The 21397-nt window shown below is 39.1% G+C and overlaps 1 protein-coding gene across 5 annotated transcripts in view; it reads left to right on the top strand.

The window, feature by feature from the left end:
• RCAN2 (regulator of calcineurin 2) overlaps positions 1-11255 on the top strand; it is a 361427-nt gene extending 350172 nt beyond the window's left edge. For all 5 annotated transcript variants that reach the window (XM_072642345.1, XM_072642343.1, XM_072642346.1 and 2 more), the window contains one exon: positions 8494-11255. In XM_072642345.1, the coding sequence (XP_072498446.1) occupies positions 8494-8657 (164 nt within the window). In that variant the 3' untranslated portion in view covers positions 8658-11255. The remainder of the gene's footprint in view (positions 1-8493) is intronic.
• Positions 11256-21397: the final 10142 nt, after the last annotated feature.

Here is a 21397-nt window from a genome sequence, read left to right as displayed (position 1 = left end):
AAGAATGATTTATTGTCTCTGTGATGGCACCCAGAGCTTAAAATCCTGCCCCTTATCATCCCTTGAAAGGTCAGAACCCTGCTGATTTTGGCTTCCTGTGATTAATTAGATCAATAAAACTACCATTATACAACGACACAGTTGACTGAAGATTATTGTTAGAGGCGGAAGATTATTCCTAAAATAATGTCTTTTCAAGGTAGGTGGTGACCAGCAGCTGGTTTTCAGCTGGATGCAGGTGGTTGTTGCAACCACACACTTTTGTGATACTTTGAAGGGTACCAAATGAACCGTCTCCCCATTAGAGTTGGCAGCCTGCATTTGGTCTCATTGAAGTTCCTTCATGGATGCCTAGAAGAATCAGTACTTCCCCACCAGCCTTTTCCCAACCCTAGTTACCTTGGAAGAAAAGGGAACAAGAATCCTTTAAAAATATTTCTATCCCTGACCCATTCCTCCTGTGGTGTGGTGTGGAATAAGCACCACATTTGGAGACTGGAGGCATGGGTTCAAATGCAGACTGCTGCTTATTACCTTGTGTGACTTTAGGCAGGGCATTTCCTCTCTTTGGGAATGAGTTTCCTCATTACTTTTCAGAATGTATAAGGAGCAGTTGAAAGAAATGAGGGGTGTTAAGACTGAAGAAGAAAAGGTTCAGGGAAGGGATATTTAGAAGAGGGATTAGATTTATTCTATTTGGCTGTGAAGGGCAGGACCAGAGACAGTGGGTGAAAATTAAAAAAAAAAAGGCAAATTTAGGTCCTATTATGGGGAAAACTCTCTAACCATTAGAATTATCTGAAAGAAGAACATATTTCCTTAGGGGAACTGGGTTTCCTGTTATCAGAGGTCTCCCAGCACAGGCTGGATGATCACTCTTTCAGTTGTTGTTTGGGCTTCATTCTCAAAGAAGACCAGTGACATCAGGAGGATGATGTCTTGACTTGCAAGTGAATTGGATTTAAGTGAGTCAGGGATGTACAAAGTCATCAGCCGCACTCTTTCTTCCAGAGCTACTGGAGTCCAGTGATGAGACAAGATGATTGTCAATTGTCCAAGATGCAGTGGGAGATCTTGGCCTTTTTAAGCTAAAATCTTTCCCAGGTCCCAGTTTATCTGAAGCAACACCCATTCAATAATTAAAAGTTACATAAGGATTGAGGCAAAAGATGGCCTAGTTTGGTTTCATAAAAGATCAATCTGGGATGGGAAGACCATACTCACTACTTTTTAGTATATGTGTGTGTATGTATATACATGTATATATGTATATATGTATGTGTATGTATACACACATGTATGTATGTATATGTATATACATATATGTATATACATATATGTATATGTGTGTGTATATATGTGTATGGGATTCCTTTTTCGTTATGGGTGAATTAGACGGTCACTGAAGTCAGTCAATGCACATTTATAAACACCTACAGTGTGCCAGACATTGTCCTAAGTGCTGGGGACAATGCTAAAGTTCTGCAATTCTGGGCTCTGTAAACTAAGTTTGTTGTACTAAATGGCCTCTTAGGTCCTCTCTCCCTTCAAATCTTATCTAAAACATTACATTGAATCTAGGAGACGGAGATTAGAAATTTTTCTCTTGGGGAAGGATTTGGGAGGGGAAGGAGTTAGATACTCTGTTCTTTGCATCTGTCGACAACAACAAAACTTGATATTATTCAACCAAAATGAAATATCTTTAATAATAATGTCATATATTTAAGGAGAAAGCTGCCAGGAAAATTGTTTAGAGGCTAAGAGGCAGAAAGGCATTTGCATTGCTATTATTGTACTTTAAGAGAGAAACAGGTATGTTTTTTTCTGTCCTTACCTGTACTTGAAATTCTCCTTCTCTGTAAGAGCAAGGACATAGTCAGCGACAAGAACTAGCCACTGACAGTGACCAATTGGTTCCCACCGCTGGTTGACAACATTGACGTCAGCCCCCATGGCTGAGAAATTAGCTGAAGCCTGGAGAAGAAATAGGCCAAAAAAGAAAAAAAATTCAGTCCGGGAAGCCCAAACTTATTTCTCTTTTTACTTTGCAGCCTCTCAGCGGCTGTGATGCTTTGCTGCTTTTTTGATAGTAGGAAAATTTCCAAAAATAGAACAGTGAAATGTCAAAGTTAGTGAGATCGCTGTAATAAAATATCCCCGATACCAAGAAATCAGACTTCATTAGCCTGATGGGTAAGCTGCTTCAGCCCTGCAGCAGACAAACTGTGCGGCCATCACCTTTACTTTTCCCCATGGTATAAATCCCCTCACTCATACTCTCATCAAGGGAAGGAAAGTGATACCATTGCCTATTTCCCCAACTACAGGGGCTCTTTTTCTTTTTTTTCCTTCTTGAAAATAGTTCCCACTCTCAGGGAAACCTGGTTTGTCCTGGCTAAGGCAAAAAGTTTTATTAAAGAACCATAGGGTTTAAAGCTGGGAGAAAACTTTGGAGATAATCTCCTCTAGTTCAAAACTCATGTTTTTCATAGGAAACTGAGTCACAGAAAGATGGTGCCTTGCTGTGATTTGAACTCAGGGCTTTTGACTTCAGCTCCATGCTTTTTCCTACACCAAAAGTGTGGATAGAACCTAGCACACATTCATTCATTTCTTCACAGATACTCATTACTTAGTTGTTGCATCACTCAAACTTACCTATTGTGTGTGTTCATCCTTCATTGCTGAAGAAGACCATGTCATCAGAGAAATAATGAAATGACTGGCACTTGACTTTGTTTTGAGTGAGAGAGGTCTGTGCAGGTCACCAGCCTGACTTCTCCTCCAGAACCATCTGTCATCCAGTCATCAGGATGACTGGAGATGACCCAGGATGAGCCAATTGGGGTTAAGTGACTTGCCCAAAGTCACACAGCTAGTGAATGTCAAGTGTCTGAGCTGAGATTTGAACTCAGCTTCTCCTGACTCCTGCACTGGTGCTCTATCCACTGCACCACCTAGCTGCTCTACCTACTACCTATGAGCAAAGAAAACTTAAAAAAAAGTTTAAACCATCAACTCTCTGGGGTTGACCATGAATTATATAAAGCTATGTTATGCCTAGAAGCTCTGAAGTCAAGTCCCAGTGACTGTTATGGAGAAATGAAAGCTCTGTCTGTTTTTTATATAAGTGCCTTAGTGTATGTTGCAAACACCACAAGCATCTCAATAAAGAGCATCACATGCTGCAGACCACCAAAAAACAAACCAAAACCAAAACCACAATGCTTATTACCATTCTTAAATCTTTTCCATCTGTTTCTTTCCTACTGCCCACGATGGCGGGTATACATAATTGTCCTTTCAACAATGCATAGGCAACTTGAACCTTACAGAAAGATGGATGAGGGAAGAGTGAATTAGGACTGCTCTACAGGCTGGTTCTCCTTCCCTAGAGCCAAGGCTGTCTGAGCAAAACCTAAAAACACAGCCTAAGGGTAAATAGCACCTTCTAATCACTTGAATATAATTCCCCTCTTCACAGTTCCCTCTCACATAAAGAAATTTTTTATTACAAATTCCTGAAGGAAGAAAAGTAGTTCCAGATTTCATTTAACTTAACCACTGGTTAATCTGTAACTTTGAGTAATCTACTGTTTGTTTTTTAATAATAAAAAGGGATGAGAATCTAAAAGATTAATGAAGATCAATGGTATCTCACAAGCCAGATTCCCCTTTCTTCATTCCTGTTTTAAAACAAAAATATTGGGAGAAAGTGAGAGGAAGGGAAAAGTGAACAAATATAGCATATTCTTCATTATGTAAATACATGAAGGATCTGTGATTCTGTCACTGTGGAGAACTGAATGCTTTTGAATTTGCTCGCTAACACAGATTGCAACCCATTTGTGATTTAATAGATCATAAAATCATAGATTTAGAGCCAGAAGTGGCTTTATAGGTCATCTAGTCCAACCTTCATCTTATAGAGCAGGAAACTGAGGACATGACAGGTTAAGCACCTTCCCCAAGGTCACATTAATGATAAAGACGGGGATTCAATATAGAGAAGTTGTCTTAACTGCTTATTGGCTCAGATACAAGTCTTACATTTTCTTTCATGTAAAATATGACCTATCCTTATGTAATATCTTGTTAGCCTGAATGCTTTCCTGGGAGCTAAGAGCCCTCTTTTCTTTTCTTTTCTTTTTTTTTGGGGGGGGAGGACCGATACAAGAACCAAATGCTGATGTTTCCAAAGGAAATCCGGGGAGGGAGGGGGAGAGGAATATAAGCCTAAAGGAGATAACCTTATCCCTTTAAATCTGAACCTAAGGTTCTGGGTCATTGTTCACTAAGAATATAGGTTCCTTAAACATAGGTTCCTTCAGCCCTCCCTCACTCAAAACAAAGTCAAATGCAAGTGATGTCATTATTTCTCTGATGGCATGGTCTTCCTCGGCAACGAAGGATGAACACACATGCAGGTTCCTTAAAAGTTTATCTTACATACTTATGTACCAGAACTTATCATGGTACCCCATACGCAGGAAATTTTTGTTGATATTAATGATAAGGTTACGCTATTAGCATATAAGCTAATATGTGAGTATTAACAGCAAACTCCTGAAGACAAGGTTCTTTTGCTTACTGATTAACCATTAGTGATCCAAACAGGCTTTTGATGGCATTTTGAAGCATGAGGCATTTGAAGGCAGGTGGAGATCTCCAGTATCCATTGTATCGTATCAGGAAGACACCTATTTATTCTATTGCCCTTTAGGGTGAAAGTTGGTAGTAGAAGCCAGTTGTAGATCCCTCATTCCCTTTAAAGGTAGAATTACCATGGAAACCCTAAACTAATCTGCCTGGCAGTTTATATGACTGAATAACAGTTGGGTCGTGAATAACTTGTAAGGTGTATAAGGATTTTTGAAATCAAAATAAGGAATACAAACCAAACAAACCAGTTGTTCCTCACTTCCACTGCATGGATAAAATAATAGCAATGTAAGTATTATATTGAAAACATTTATGGCATATGGTAGAAAGTGTGCCAAATTTGGAGTCAGAAGATGGGGGTTTGCCACTTATGGACTGTATAACTGTGGGCAAATGTAATATAACATAACACAATATAACATAATATATATAAAATACAAAATATAGGTATATGTGTGTATATATTTGCATATGTGTGTGTGTATATATAAAACCTCTCTGCTTCTTAGTTTCCTCAAATGTAAAAGGGGTAATATTTTGTCTTTGCATTTTCACACCATATAGTAGTCACCAAATACATAAATACTGTATTAGATTGGATTTGTTAGTTTTTATCACAGGGTTATTATGAAGATAAGTCACTTAGTAAACATTTATTAAGCAACTACTACTTGCCAGGCACATAGGGAAAGGCAAAAGAAGATCCTTGCCTTCAAGGAACTTGCAAACCCATGGAGAGACAGCAGATGACTATGTACAAAGAACGTGTAGACAGGATAGATGGGAGATAATCAACAGAGGAAAAATACTAGAATTATAGGAGATCAGGAAAGACCTCCTAATGAAGGTAAGATTTTAAATGGGACCTGAAAGAGAAAAAAATAGGTATAGTATAAAGTTCAATAAAACCATAAAATGTTATTTAAACATATCCCAAACTCAAAGAGACCTATGATGTCTTCCATTTGGGAGTTCATTCCAATGATGTAATTCCAATCTAATCCATGCCCTCTGACCCTTTGCAGGACCTGTCCGTGTCCTGCCCTCCATCATATTAGGCATCCAGATGCTGTAGTAAACACAGTGCAGAACCTAGAGTCAGGAAGACCTGCATTCAAATTCAGCCTCAGACATTTAATAGCTGTGTAATCCTGAGCAAGTCATTTAAACATTTTCCCTCAATTTCCTCATCTATAAAATGGGGACAATGATGATGACATCTACCTCCCAGGGCTGAGATGATGAAATGAGATAATATTTGTAAAGTATTTTGCAAACCTTAAAATCCTATATAAGTATATTATTACAGACATGTAATACATTATATAGTACAATGGTATATATGTGTAATACATTATTATATGTTATTATATTATGCATTATTGTATATAGCAATATTTTGTATATATGTATATATATATAACTATATACATATCAGTGGTAGCATATAATGAGATTGCGATGGGTTCACAAATACTTTTGTGCAGCATGATTTAGTGACAAGAATGCAGGATTTTGCTCCAATAGTTCTGCTGCTTATTTATTCACTCCCTCTGCAAACCTGGTCAAGTCACTTCTCTCCTAGGTCCAGTTTCTTTACTCTTGCATTAAATGAGGGAGTTAGACAAATCTGTTACCTCTCCCTGGAGAATGTGGGCTTCTTGAGGGTTACCATCTGTTTTGTTTTGTCTTTGAATCTTCAACGCTTAGCACAATGCTTGGCATCTAGTAGGCACTTTATAAATTAGCTGCTAGGTGACACAATGGCTATAGCACCTGCTGTGGAGTCAGGAAGACATCTTTCTGAGTTCAAACTGACCTCAGGCACTTACTAGCTGGGTGACCCTGGGCAAGTCACTTCAATTAACCCTGTTTGCCTCAGTTTCCCCATTGGCAAAATGACCTGGAGAAGGAAATGGCAAACCACTCCAACATCCTTGTCAAAAAAGGGTCAATTAGCTGGTGCAGTGGATAGAGTACTGGGCCTGGAGTCGGGAAAACTCATCTTCCTGAGTTCAAATCTAGCCTTAGATACTTACTAGCTGGGTGACCTTAGGCAAGTCATTTAATCCTGTTTCCTCAATTGTAGAATGAAAATGAGAAGGAAACAGCAAACTACTTCAGTATCTCTGCCAAGAAAACCCAAAACAGGGCCACAAAGAGACAGACATGACTGAAAAACAACTGAAGAAACACAATTTCTAAGATTCCTTCCAACCCTAAACCCTATATCTTTTCATTTGATGTCAGCTGTGTTTTCAGGTAGGTAGGCAATCACGGCTTATAAATGAAGAATCCAGGGAGCCATGTCATGTTTGTAGCTCCTGTAGTATTAAATGGACCAACCTTAGAGCTTCCTAAATGGTCCTTTCTCAAGTCTCTCTCCACTCCAATTCATTCTTCAGAACTAAGAAATTTTCCTTAAGCCCAGATATGACCATGTGATTTCCCTAGCTCAATCAACCCCAGTGGCTTCCTATTACCTCTAAGATAAAATAGAAACTCTTCTGTTTAGCTTTTAAAGCTGGACACGATGTAGCCCCAACCTATTATTCCACAACCACTAGATGTCAATCCCCCTCTTCCCTTTTGCCCTGCAGCTACACTGGCTTAATCCATAGTGGGGTGGGTTCTATGGTTGACAGGGTCGTGGGCAACTCAAGGACTGTTTTCTGCATGAAGCTTTTCCTGATCCCTTTCCTGCTAGTGCCCTAACTTCTAGACTACCTTGTGTTTAACTACTTTGTATATATTTGTATTCATTCCTTTTATATTTGTGCTGTATGTTTTTTAAATATCTCTATCTCATTAACATGTAAGGTCATAATGAGTAGGGATTGTCTCTGTATCCTTAGCACGTAACACAGTGTCTGGTACTCAAATATTTTGATTGATTGAGCTGAGGTACAAAGAAATGTCTCAGTCATCCAGAAAATCAGTTGCAGAGACCCCATGGCACCCTTTGAGAACAAAAGATGTTATACAATCCTGCAAGTCTTTGGAGACAAAGCAGGGGAGTAAATGTATCACTGCAAGAGACTTCAGAGGCCATCTAATCCATCTCCCTCCTTTTATGGAGCAGGAAACTGAGTTCTAGAGAAGAGCAGTGTCTTTCCCACTATCTTACAGGTAATAAGTAGAAGAACTAGGATTCGAACCCATGTCTTTTATCACGGAAGCTAGCACGTGTGGTCACAAATTCAGTGCTAAAAGGAATATTAGAGTCTATGTTAGAATTCTATTGTAATTTTTCTATTGTAATTGTGAATTGTAATTTATAAATTGTAAAATTTCTGTTGTAATTCTATGTTAGAATTCTAAATCCCATATTTAAGAAAGGAGAAAGCTGAGTGGAGGCAGGGACATCCATTAGAAGGGTACTGCGGTAGTCTAAGCAGAGGTGATGAGGTGTGTGTGTGGGCAAGAGGAGGAGAGACAGTGTCAAGGTAGAAATGAAGAGATTGGTAAACAGACTAGATTTGTGGGAGTGGGGCAGCTAGGTGACTCAATGGATAGAGGGCCTGACCTAGACTTAGAAAGATTCATCTTCCTGAGTTTAAATCTGGCCTCTGACATGCATTAGCTGTGTGACCTTGGCCAAGTCATTTCACCCTGTTTGCTCATCTGCTGAGCTGGAGAAGGGAGTGACAAAACCAATGTTTTTTTCAAAAAACAGAAAAATGGTATGTGGGATGAGAGTGAAAAGTTAAGGATGGTTCAGAGGTTGTTGGTATGAGTAACTGGGAGAACAGTAGTGCTCAGCCTCCATGACCAGTGGTCCAGAATGGCCTGATTTTTTCAACCCCTTTTATTTATCTTGCTTTTCAGGGGAGAAGTATGAACTTCATGCAGGAACAGAGTCCACCCCAAGCGTTGTGGTACATGTGTGTGAGAGCGACATTGAGGAAGAGGAAGATCCAAAGAATTCTCCAAAGCCAAAAATCATTCAAACCCGGCGTCCTGGCCTGCCGCCACCTCCAGTGTCTAACTGAGCTTCCCTCCTCGCCTCAGACAACATGATCACTTCTCTTTCACATGCTTTCCTTTCTTGTTGGCTTATTTTTATTAGATCAGTTATGTTTCAAGGAATTGGTTGCCTTCAAATCCCTGGACATTTAGTTCACTGGGATCCCCACCTCCTTCCTTATATTGAAGCTTCTTAACATAAGGGCTAGGAAAAGGGGATCTATTTCCTGAATCCTGTCATTCACCACTAACCCTAATGCATCTTTTAGGAGGGCCTAAAATAAATAGCATTATGTTCTTAAGCCACTGTTACATCTCAGAGCTGTGTACTCAAAAGCCAACCTAAACCAGAGATGTCAATCATGAATGTCACCTTTGGGGGGAGGGGGTGCTTTGGCTTTCTCAATCCCCACACTGAGGTGTATGCATTTTCTTTCCTGGCGACAATAGGACCATATGTAAACTTGAATTTTGATTGCATGAGATTCCATCCATTGTCTCACCCAGTCTCTGCACCTAACATCCACATGATATGCATGGTCACCAGCACTTGTTTTCATCCGTTGAGGTAATGGTAACCCATTTGTGGTAACCCGTGAAATTTCCCATATCTAGCAGATAACTCTCTAGAGGGGAACTTTGTTAGGATTGTCTACCTGGACAGGTCTTATTTTGTTTTCTGATGTAGTCACTGTTTGGAATAAAACATTTCCTTAATACTGTTAACATTTCTGGAGGGGAAAACCAAGTCTAGCACCCAAAGATGTTTCTTGATGTATTTTGGGTACTGCTTCCGCACACTAGCTACCACATCCCACCTAGGAGGCATGTCCAGGGTGAGAAGCTGTTTGTTACTATGGCTTTCTGGTGTCAAAACTATTTGTTGTTGGGGGTTGTTCCCCTTTCCTTTCTTTTTTGTGTATATTTGTACAAATGTTTCAGCTGTGCTTTTGAAATCAGGAACATTTTTTTTTCAATTTGGTGATGGTTCAGCCATCATCTGCCTGGAAACATAGCTCATGCCTTGCTGTTAACGCATTCATAGAATATTACAGCTGTTATGGTAATATTACAGTATCTTACAGATAATACTGAGTATTGAAGGGGCACAAAGGTTACTTCAATGGTTTATAAGGAAAGATTGAGCATCTTTGTTATTGAAATGCATTCTTTAAAAGTTATCAAATGTGAGCATCATTTTAAGAAGAAACAGCAGCTGAACAAACTAAAATGAGAAAGAGAGAAGATTAATGGAAAATTCCCCTACTCCTTCAATGCCCACATACTGTACATACAAGACATTTGTTTTAGTTCGTGGTTTTCTATTTCTCTATCCCAAAGTGCATTACAGAATATACACCTATAGAACCATTACCTTCTCTGCTGTATGTTCCCGGCCTAGGTCATCTACTACTGTCCATTAATGAGTTAGTTTAGATGTGTGATGCCAGTTATGATGGAGTGGGAAAAATCTTTTCATTGCCCAAGCCGCAGAACAAAACAATATAATACAGCCAAATGACTGAAGGGATTTCATGGTTTTTGACTCGGGTGTATAGCTCAGTCTCATCAGAGACTGAAGTCACATAGAATGTTCATTCTGAAATTAGAAGTCCTTTTTACTGTGAACATAGCAATACAGTACTGTACTGCAGAGGGGAAACTGGGGGGCGGGGGGTTGGGAGGGAACTTGTTAGAGTTTCTCCAGCTCTAACAAACTGAAGAAGGGGTTCCAAAAGAAAAAAAAAAGATGGCTCCTGTAAGGAAAGAAAAAAAAAAAGGGACGTATATGAATAAATGTTCTGGCTTTCACTTGCTGCAGAGGCTGCTTTCACTAGAGATTAAGGAGATTTGAAAGTGAAGGCATACTGCCCTCTAGTGGAACTCATGTCCAACCCTTTCCAATAAAGTAATAATTCCCACCTTGTCCAAATATTTCAGCGATCCACTCAATGATGAAGTCCCTCAGTCTGATTTTATATGCTACTTGTCAATCAATCAATGAGCTTCTTAAAAAAAAGTACCTACTATGTGTCAGTCACTGGGCTAGGTGCTGGGAAAACAGAGACAAAATGGAAAACACTCCAGTCCTCAAAAACCTTGCATTCTGCTCTTCCTGATTACCCAGGACATAGACTCCCAAGAAATTTGTATAAGGAAATGTGGAACTCCTGTTTTCCAGTTAGCTCATTTGTCCTGCCAGCAAATCTATTACATATTTCAGACCAAGTAAAGTAGAATGGAGCACCTTCATAGAATTCAAGCTCAACATAGCAGGTCTGATCTCACCAGGTAGTCAGAACGGATAACAAAATCTTGCCCAGTCCTGTTGATAATTTGTTCCCCAAGCTATGTTCGTTTTACACTGGGCAAGGTGTGTATTGAAAAAGAGAGCTTGGTTATCTAGGTGAATAAGGAACTCAGGAAGACTCAACAGTACCTCCTAGCACTGTGAAAGTCAGAATTGCCTCAGCATTTCCATGGACATGCATTATGCAAACCTCTTTAGCACTATTTTCAGTTTGAAGAGTGTAAAAAAAAGTGAGAGGTTCCCACCGAGTGAATCATTTGTGCACGTGTATAACTCAGAGAGCTTAGACTTCAAATAAATCTGGTGAATGATACTTCGTCCAAGTGGTTTACTTATTTTGGGTATTTGGGAGGCTAATGTCAAGGCTAAATCATCTTATCTGGTAATTATCCAAATGGGTTACTAATCAAGAAGGCAACATGATATCTCAAATAAGACAGTAAATCAGCAGTCAGGAGACATGGGTTCTAGTCCTCACACAAACTATGTGACCTCACTTCTCTGGGCTTCAGTTTTCTCAATTATAAGATGAGGGGATCATCTAATGGCCCTTTCAATTCCAAATCCTATGAGATGACCTCTGAGATTCCTCCCAACTGCAAAAGTTCTATGACTCCAGTTTTGGCTCTGTGTAATATTTACTTTGAAAAAACAGTTGAATACACTTGTAACTCAGTCACAAATTTGAGATGCAGGGATCCCCAATGGGAATTTGTACTTTGAGTCATCTGATCTCTCCAGTATTGATATATTGGCATCAGTGTCTTTAGAGCTGAATAAGCTGTGATCTAATGTGAGAATGTTTTTAAGAAACTACTAAATATCCCTTGGCTTCTCTTTTTTTTTTTTAAAGGTACACCTCAACATCCATGTTGATTTTAATAGGAACGACTAGTGTATTGAACAGCAGGGTCCCAGACTGGTGCTTTGCATTGTTACACGCACGTGCGCGCACGCACACACACACACACACACACTCACATACACACACACACTTGTGTGTGTATATAGATGATAGATAGATATAGATATATTTAAAGTTTCGAGAATCTTGTGTTTTATGCCAGTAAAGTGAATCCTTGGCTAAATCCAAATCATATATACTTATAATAATATCAGTAGTAACAACCATTATTATATAAATGTCCCAACTTAAATTCATTATCATTCTGTCTTATTTTAAATTCATTATTATAGTTTTTAATAGAAATGGGTATGGTTTTCAAGTCAGAGAGAGAACTGTATCAAAAAATATTAATCCCTTGATGTTCTTCCTCACGTCATGGAGACTCTGTCCAAAGAAACAAAATGTCATTTGGACTTGATAACTGTAAAATTTTTGATGTGCACAAGTAAGAAAAGAGATTGAAGTCTTTGAGTTTTAATTTGGATGTTAAAATGACCCAGTAGATGAAGGCAGTGAAGACAAATGCCTTTTCTCTTCTTCAGGTAAGACATGCTAAGCATAGAGTCTATGTATGTGAAAGACACCCTTTCCCTGCATATTGGAACAGAGATTTAGAGTTCCAAAATGGGACCTTAGAGATCACGTAAACCAAACTTCTCATCTTATTAAAGTGGGAGACTGGGGTCCAAAAGTGATCTGTCCAAGGTCTTATAGGCCATAAGGAGCAGAAGCGTCATTACGTAGGAATATGATGCAGTTACACACACAAAGCAAATAAAGAACAAGATGGGACAGCATCTAGACATGTATATATTAGAGAGACATCAAATGTCTACAGAAATTCAGGGACAAGAAACAAATGTGGGCTAGAGAGGTCTTTAGGCTTCATGAAGGAGGTGGGACTTGATCTTGAATGTTGTTTGAAGAAGAAGAGGAAGAGAAAGGAAGTACACTGGGTTAGGCATGGAGTGGGATAAATATTACACAAGCAAAGGCATACTGAAGAATACATGAACATGATATTAATGCACATCCAAGTCAGGTCTAAAATTCATGTCCTCTTGGTTGAATCTTCATTCAACTAGTCTAAACGCCATTTAATTATCTATAGAAGCATAAGCATAAGGTCAGATTTAGAGCTAAAAAGGACCACAGAGGCTATTTATTCTGACTCTCATTTTTAGATGAGGAATAGGAGACCCAGAGAGATAAAATGCCTTTGCCCAAGACCACACAGCAAATGACAGGTTGAATTAGAACCCAGGTCTTCTAACAACAAATTCCATACTCTTTCCATTGTACCATTACATTTACTTATTTGACTCTTTTAAGGGCTAAAGTGCTGGAGGAGACTCACACACACAATCATATTATCTTCTTTTGCTGCTTTATCTATTACCTTAATGCTAGTGACTGACAAATCTTCAGCCCCTACCCTGACCATTGGCCCAAGCTCCAGTCTCATTTCCCACTTCCTGCTGGACAGCTCCAACCCAATGTTCCACCAAGACTTCAAACTCGTATCTTTCCCACCACATCAGTTTGTTCTTATGAGTTGCCTTTCTCCATGAAAGGCATCACCATTCTCTGAGTTCTACAGGCTCAAAAATCTTATTCATCTTTCTTTCTTTTCTCTTTCTTGTTTCTTTTGTCCCCCATCTCTGTCTCCCTGCATACCCTAATGCACTAGATAAATGTGCGTTATACCTTAGAGGAATTCCCTGTCAAGAGTTCATTATCTCTTTCACTGCCTGTTACAATAGCATCTTAAGCTATCTCTCAGCTGGGAGGAATATCATGAGCAAAGCCATGGGGAAAAGGGGGAAGGAAATGAGAGATATGACTAAAGAACCATGAGTAGTACAATTTGGCTAGAGTATCAAGTACACAGATGAGAGTAGTAGGAGACAAGAGTTATGAGGGAAATGATTCATAAACTTCAAAGTACCATATATCCTGAGTTATCTTGATTTATTTTCTCCCTCTCCAATAAATTTCACCCATGGCTGCCAGATTCATTTTTATGAAGCATTATTCTGGTCATGTTAATCCCCTCTCATGAATCTTCAATGACTCCCCAATGCCCATTAATTGAAATCCAAACTTAGCCATCACAATGTTCAAAATTCTTCATGATACATCCCCAGTATTTCTTTGCCTAGCCTTGGCTCCCACCATTCCCTTCTCTGCACTTTCTACTCCAGCAAGATTGGACTATCTATTGCTCCCAATCATGTCCCTCATTTTCCAAAGTCTTTGTCTTTGCTTATTGGTGTTCCTTCCAATTGAAATGTCTTCTTTTGCATCCCAAGTGATCAAAATCTTACTTGAATGTGATCCACTTACTTGAATGTGATCTACCCCTCCTCCAAGCCCTAAAAGTAATAAGAATTTAATAATACTAATTAAAATATTAATAATAGCTAACATATGGTGTTCACAGACACTGTGCTAAGTAATTTACAATTATTATTTCATTTGATTCTCACAACAGCTCTGGGAGGAAACAAAAGCAAACAAGGGGCAAAGTGATTTGCCCAGGGTCACACAGGCAGTAAGTTTATGAGGCAGGTGAACTCAGGTCTTCCTGACTCCAGGCCCTACACACCGTGCCAACTAGCACTGTATTTGTATCACTCAGATATCACTGATCCTACTATCTGGCATTATATCTATCTGTAGATTTGCCTTTTCCCACCTAATAAGTAACAAACGAGCAAGGTGACATAGTGAATGTGGAATCAACGGATGTGGATTTAAATTCTGGCTCTGCCATGTAGAATTTGTAAAGTTACTTCACCTGCATAGAGTTCAGTTTTCTCCTCTGTAAAATGGGGGAGTAGAATAGACTGGGTAGCCCCTAAGGTCTTCTACATTTATGATCTTTTCAAGAAGAGATGTGTCCTACTTGCCTTATCATAGATAAGATTGTAGACGTAGAGCCAAGAGGGACCATCAAGGTCTGGCAGTCCAACCCTCTTATTTTACAGAAGAGGAAACTCAGGATCAAAAAAACATAAAGTGACTTGCCCAAAGTCACATACATACTAACTACTAAAGCCAAGATTTCAATCCAGGTCCTTTGACCCTAGAAACTCTTCCCATTTTACTATATTTCCACCACTTTTGTATCATTATAATGGCTTAGCAGAGTACCCAGTCCATAGATATAACATTATATATATTAATATATTAATATATATATAATATAATTTATAAATAATATAACATTTGTCTAGGTGATATGATTCCTTCAGTGAAGAAGGGTCACATGGTCAGGTCACAACCAGAACAAAGCCAGGTATTTCCTCTATTTAGATACTTGCTTATGGTTTCCTAACAGAATTTACTCTCTTGTATAGATGAGGTGCTACTCTGCAGCAATGGGACCTACGATAGATCAGACACACTGTTCTCAGCACTAAGGCTGGCATATAAAAAAAATTAAAAGTCCCTGCCCAAAAGCCCATGTGCTTACATTCTGGGGAGGGGGGGGAGGGCGTAACATTTGCATGTATAATAAATGAATACAAAATCAGTGTAAGGACATTTGAGGAGGGAAAGCATTAGCTTCTGGGAGGACCATAAAATGCCTTGGTTGGAAAGTGCGTGCTGTTTCCTCTGAAACCAGGGACCCAAAAGACATAGAGGAGGAGGGAGGGCATTTCAGGCATGCCAGACAGTCAATGCAAAGGTATAATGGTGAGAGATTGGAGTTCCATGTGTGAGGAGCCACAAGCAGGTCAAACTATAGTTTGGGAGGAGAATGACATGTATGAGGACCAGAAAGGTAGCAAGGGGTTGTAAAGGGCTTTCAATGCCAGATGAAGGGATTTTATATTTGGTCCTGGAGGTAATAAGGTACCTCTGTAGCTTATTGATTCCACATGACTCATAAAAATGGACAGCAGTAACAGTGGAAAGAATTGGATTTAGGAGACCTGGCTGCTAGTCCTGGCTCTGAGCTGAGTGACTCTAGGAAAGTCATCCTCCTCTTGATCTCCATTCTCCATCTATAAAATGAGGGAGCTGGACTTCACCTCTCAGGGTCCTTCCAGCTTTAATCAAAATGTTTTTATGACTACATTATAGACTGCATTATGTAATTATAATGTTCTATGATATACTGTATTATATTGGTTGGGAGGAGGGGGAAGGGGCAAGGGAGGGGAAACTCCAGATCTGTGATTTCATTAGTGTGGAGAACTTCCAGGAAGGAGATTTGCTGTACTAATGCTGATCAGCAACTACTTTGCAACTTTCTGTCTTAGAAAGTTGACTGTAGTTAAAGATTAAGTGAATAAGGGAAGGAAGGAAGGAAGGAAGGAAGGAAGGAAGGAAGGAAGGAAGGAAGGAAGGAAGGAAGGAAGGAAGGAAGGAAGGAAAAGAAAGAAAGAAAGAAAGAAAGAAAGAAAGAAAGAAAGAAAGAAAGAAAGAAAGAAAGAAAGAAAGAAAGAAAGAAAGAGAGAAAGAAAGAAAGGAAGAAAGAAAGGAAGGAAGGAAGGAAGGGAGGAGGGAGGAGGAAGGAAAGAAGCATTTATTAAGTACTTATTTACTGTGGGCCAGGTACTGTGCTAAGTACTGTGGATACAAATACAAGTAAAAAGAAAAACTGTCTTTGCCCATAAGAAATTTATATTTTTAATGTCTTCATGGGGAAAGAAAATATATAAAAGTGAGCTGAAAAGCAAGAGGGTTGGAGAGGGAATGAAGGTACTTAGAATAGTGCATAACTTTGAAGTTCAATGGAAATCTGGAACAGGGTAGGAAGGAAGATAAAAGCAGGCCAGCCCAGTATCTCCACAAAATGGAGGTTCTGGGAGGAATTCACCAATAGGAGAAAGAGGCAAGGTGGGTCATGTGGAGGGATATTTCCACGATGAGTGGGTCATAGTGGGTGCTAAACTAACCTAAGTTGAAGATGCCCTAGGAGCTGAAGGAATCTCCAGGGTGGGCCAACGACAGAAGGAGCATGGTTTTGAAGTGTAGGGAAACAGAGAAATAACCATTCTAAGCTTTGGAGAGGTCTATCAAAGAGGATGGTCTATCCATTACTTATCAATTAACAACAAAAACAACAGTAATAATAGTAATAATAAATTAAGGAATATAATTATATATAATATAATTAACGAATAATAATGAATTAATGCATTATTATTATTTAAAAACATTTATATTGTGCCTTAAGTTTGAGGAATCATTTTATATACATGAGCCCATTTGATCCTCACAGCATCCATCAAAGTAGGTGCTATCACCCCCATTTTATAGGTGGAGAAATGGAGGATAAGAGAAGTTAAATGACTTGCCCACAGTCACATCAAAGTCTTCATGATGCTAAACCTAGTGTTCCATCCATCAGATCTCATTAACTCTCAGAAGTCATGTTGTTTAGGTTTTTAGGGCTTGATAAGGGCACAACCTTCTAATAATTTGGTGATAATTTCAGCAATTTCATCCAAATGATTTAACCCAAGAGCAAAATAAAAAAATGTATTGCTTGGCCTAGCTTTAGAAAAGTGATTTATTTTTCCCCTGAGTTATTTTGGAAGGCTTTGAGGCAGGGATGGTGGGGAGCAAAACAGGTGATGGGGAATGATAAGTCTTTGCTTCAGGAAAATACATTCATTTTGCTCCTGGTTCAGAGTGTCCCTGCCAGCAGCGGAAATGTCTAGCATCACTGAGCACTTGGCAGACCTGCTGCCTGTATTGATGCCATTTGAATGGCATAAATTTCAAGCGGAAAACTTTTCTGTCACACTCATTCATCTGTTCCTCCCATAGACAGTCTGCGTAAATAGGTCTGGGTTTGATTCAGGGCCTTTTATGTCTCCAGAAGGAAGCCATATACAGAATTAGTTTTATTTGCTTACATCTTTGGGGGTAGGGTGGGGGTGGAGAATATTCTGAAATGCGTGAGCATTCTCTGCCTCAAGGACATCACACACAACATCTGCTTTTGTCTTTTATCTTACTTTCTATGTCCTCCTGATATTCTCATATGAGCTCATTTTCAGAGCAACCTAGACTGATAGGAGCTTTTGGACTTGGATTGGGGGATACAGTGGTGGTAGAAGGAGAGATCTTTCAGTAACGTAGTCAAAACAAACAAACAAATCAAAATCCTACAGCGAGCCCAGAAGAGATGGGTTCTAAGCACAACTCTGCCATGAACTAGTTTTCTGACCTTCAGCAGGTCACTTTCCTCACTCTGGACCTCTATTTCCTTACTGTAAATTGAGGGGATTGGATTAGATTATAAAATCATGGACCTTTGAGGTGATAGCCAGGCTATTACCTTACCAATTCTGAGATGGGAATATGGGGCAATGGAGTAATCTATTGGCATCTCTCTCAAGTAGTGATGAGTGATCCCTCATGAGTGAGGAATTCAGGCAGAGGCAACAGTCCTGAATACCATTCCCAGATTGGACTAGAGGCCAGCTTTGGCATGTTGGCATAGACTGTCAATCTTCGAATTATATCAGGTTCATAATAATTAACATTCTAAAGTTCACAAAGCACTTGAGAAATATTAGCCCACTTCATCCTCACAGCAGCTCAGTGAAGAACATAATATAATTTGGACTCCTCTGCAGAAGAGTTCAGGATTTCAAGGCAGGGAGATAGAGTCACAGAGACAGAGACAGACATACAGAGATACAGAGATAGAAAGAGAGAAAGCCAGAGAGAGTCGAAGACAGAGGGGGGGAGGGAGGGAAGTAGAGGAAGAGAAAGTCAATAGATAGAACCATGAAGTTTAATGATTGTATAAAAATAAGGGTATACTGGAGCCAGTTCATATTGGCTAAAAAGAATCAATTATTAATTTTTTTTTTGTTTGGGAAGGCAAGGCAATTGGGGTTAAGTTAAACACAGCTAGTAAGTGTTAAACATCTGAGGCTGGATTTGAACTCAGATACTCCTGACTCCAAGGCCCGGGCTCTATTCACTGTGCTCCCTAGCTGCCTCTCAATTACTAAACTTTTAGTGTAAGCATTTGCAACTTGGAAATCAGAAAATGGTTCAAATCAGGATTTGATTTATTATTTGTTTGTTTACTTTTTTGATTGGCTAGACTCAATAAAAGACTGAGAAAATGGTAATGATGCTAAAAACCAATTTATGGACAAAGGATATTTTGAGGACATATGTGCCCAACTGTCTCACCTCTGCTCAACGTCACAATAGAGGTTCCATTTCTAAGAAGTAAAGCAATATCCATCATGGTCCCAGGCAACCAGCCTTGCTCAGAAATGAAGACTTATTCGACCATAGCAAACATCAGTTAAAGGGAGCGATGTTTCCTGTGCAGGAGGGTAATGGGAGCTGGAGTCTTTGATAAATGCACCAATCCAAGGCAAGCAGATTCTAGTCCCTTTTGAATACATCAACCACGATTAGACTAAATAAGGTAAAACACAGGGTTTGCTTGCATTCATTCTGTGTAAAGGACAATACACGTAATGTACTCAAAAGCAGTCCTGTCTGTTTCTGCCTGCCTCCTCTCTCAAGAGGAAGGGGCCCAGTCTAACTAGCAGTGACGTTATTCCCCAACCCACAGATAAGAGAATTGAAGTCAGTAAGTGGCAGAATCAGAATTCAAACCCAAGTTTCTTGCCTACTAATCTAGGGTTCTTTTCATCTAAACTGCAGATGCCTCAAATCTGAGAGTGGAAATGTGGCCTTGTCATTCTTTATGCACACAGCACAATTTTAACTGTTCTTATACAAAGACTTTTCATATCCACTTTTCAAGCTTCTTATTTTGAAGATAAAGTCCTGGGACTTAACCAGAATCACACTATTAAGTGTCAGAGCTAAGTTTCAAACTTTGATCTCTTCTGGCACTCCATACGCTATACCAGCGATTTCAAATTCAAAGAGAAATAGTGGCCACTAAATCACACCAGAGGCTGCTAGGTGGTACAGTGAATAGACTACCAGGCCTAGCATCAGGAAGACCTGAGTTCAAATCCAACCTTCAGCAAGTCACTTAACCCTATTTGCCTCAGTTTCTTCATCTGTGCAATGAAGTGGGGAAGGAAATGGAAAAACCACTCCAGCATCTTTGCCAAGAAAACCCCAAATGGGATCATGAGAAGTTGGACATGACTGAAGAAAAAAGACTGACACCATACATAAAGATCCCTGTGGACCCCAAATTGGCTTAGTTTTAAAATATAAAATTATCTATATTTTGTTGTATTTTTACCTATTTTGTTCAATATTTCCCAATTACATTTTAATATGGGCCATATTGATACTCAGGGACTATATCACACTATTGCTCTGTGTCAAGAATTGTCAAATCACAGAATGGAATGCTTCATTAGGTAGGGAGTACTCTCATTAGTGTAAGTGCTGGGAAAGAAGGTAGACAAACATATGTCAGGAGTATACTATCCTCATAAATTGTCTTTAAAAACGGAATCTCACAAGATAATAGTGATATTTTATAAAGTTGTCATGGAAAAGATTCTGATTCTCAAAATTCACCAGCAGTGTGACTTGACAGCTAGAATGCCAATGTGGTCTTAGCTTTTAAAATTCAGAATAATAGTTATTAGTCTCTACTTAAAGACCTGTAGTAATGAGGATTTCACTAATATACAAAGCAAGTTGCTGAATCTTTCATAATCATTCATACTCCTGATGACATATATAGTGAATATCAGAGGCTGAATGAAAGGAAAAAATCAACAATTTTCAATTATTTGATCTTTTTTTCAATTCACCTAGTCCAGTAAAGACCCTCTCTTTTAGGATGATATTTACATTCCTGAAATCCCTCATCATCCACTTCAATGAAGCTCTTTATTTTTGATTTTCCAACCCATTCATACGTTTTCTCTCCTTTTCCTAAGCCCCAGGTCAAGTCTCATAGTTCCAATGATCTGCTGGACCTCTGTACCATATGTTTAGCTAGTATCTTAGTCCTAGACTGAGTTCCCTAACTGGTTTCTCTGTCTATAATCATTTCAATCTATTACAGCTCTATCTGTCCACCACTCTACTCCATTCCCTACTGCTGCTTTGCAAGCTCTTAACTTTCTCCTGTAATGGGTGACTTGTAAATGTGATTGTGTTGAAGAAAATCCTCAAGACTGGTTACCACAGAGATGTATATTGACCATATTTTCACCCTCTGATTGACTGATCACACACACTTAGAGTCAAGCCACAGCCTCCATGATATTATTCCTCAGTCTCTGCTTTGGAGATTGGTGAATTAATTAACAAGCATTGCAGAACCCAGGTCTCCAGACTAAATGTCCTACTCACTCTGCTATACCATGATGTCTCAGTAGGTTACCTTTCTTTGACAACAACCTCCTTCTCTTCTCCTCTTTCCTACTTTATCATTTCTAATCAACTCGTTCTTTTCCCTTTGAAAGAGAAAAAAAATCAACAATTTTCAATCATTTGATCCCCTTCAATTTACCTGGCCCAATAGAAACCCTCCTGTTTTAGAGTGATATTTATCTCCCTATTAGACTTTGGAATCCATGTTCATCCACTTCAATGAAGCTCTTTAGTTTTGA

Source organism: Notamacropus eugenii, chromosome 2, assembly GCF_028372415.1.
Source record: "Notamacropus eugenii isolate mMacEug1 chromosome 2, mMacEug1.pri_v2, whole genome shotgun sequence".
NCBI lineage: Eukaryota > Metazoa > Chordata > Mammalia > Diprotodontia > Macropodidae > Notamacropus > Notamacropus eugenii.
Note: the sequence above shows the minus strand (reverse complement) of the source record. Positions and strands in the feature narration are given on the sequence as shown.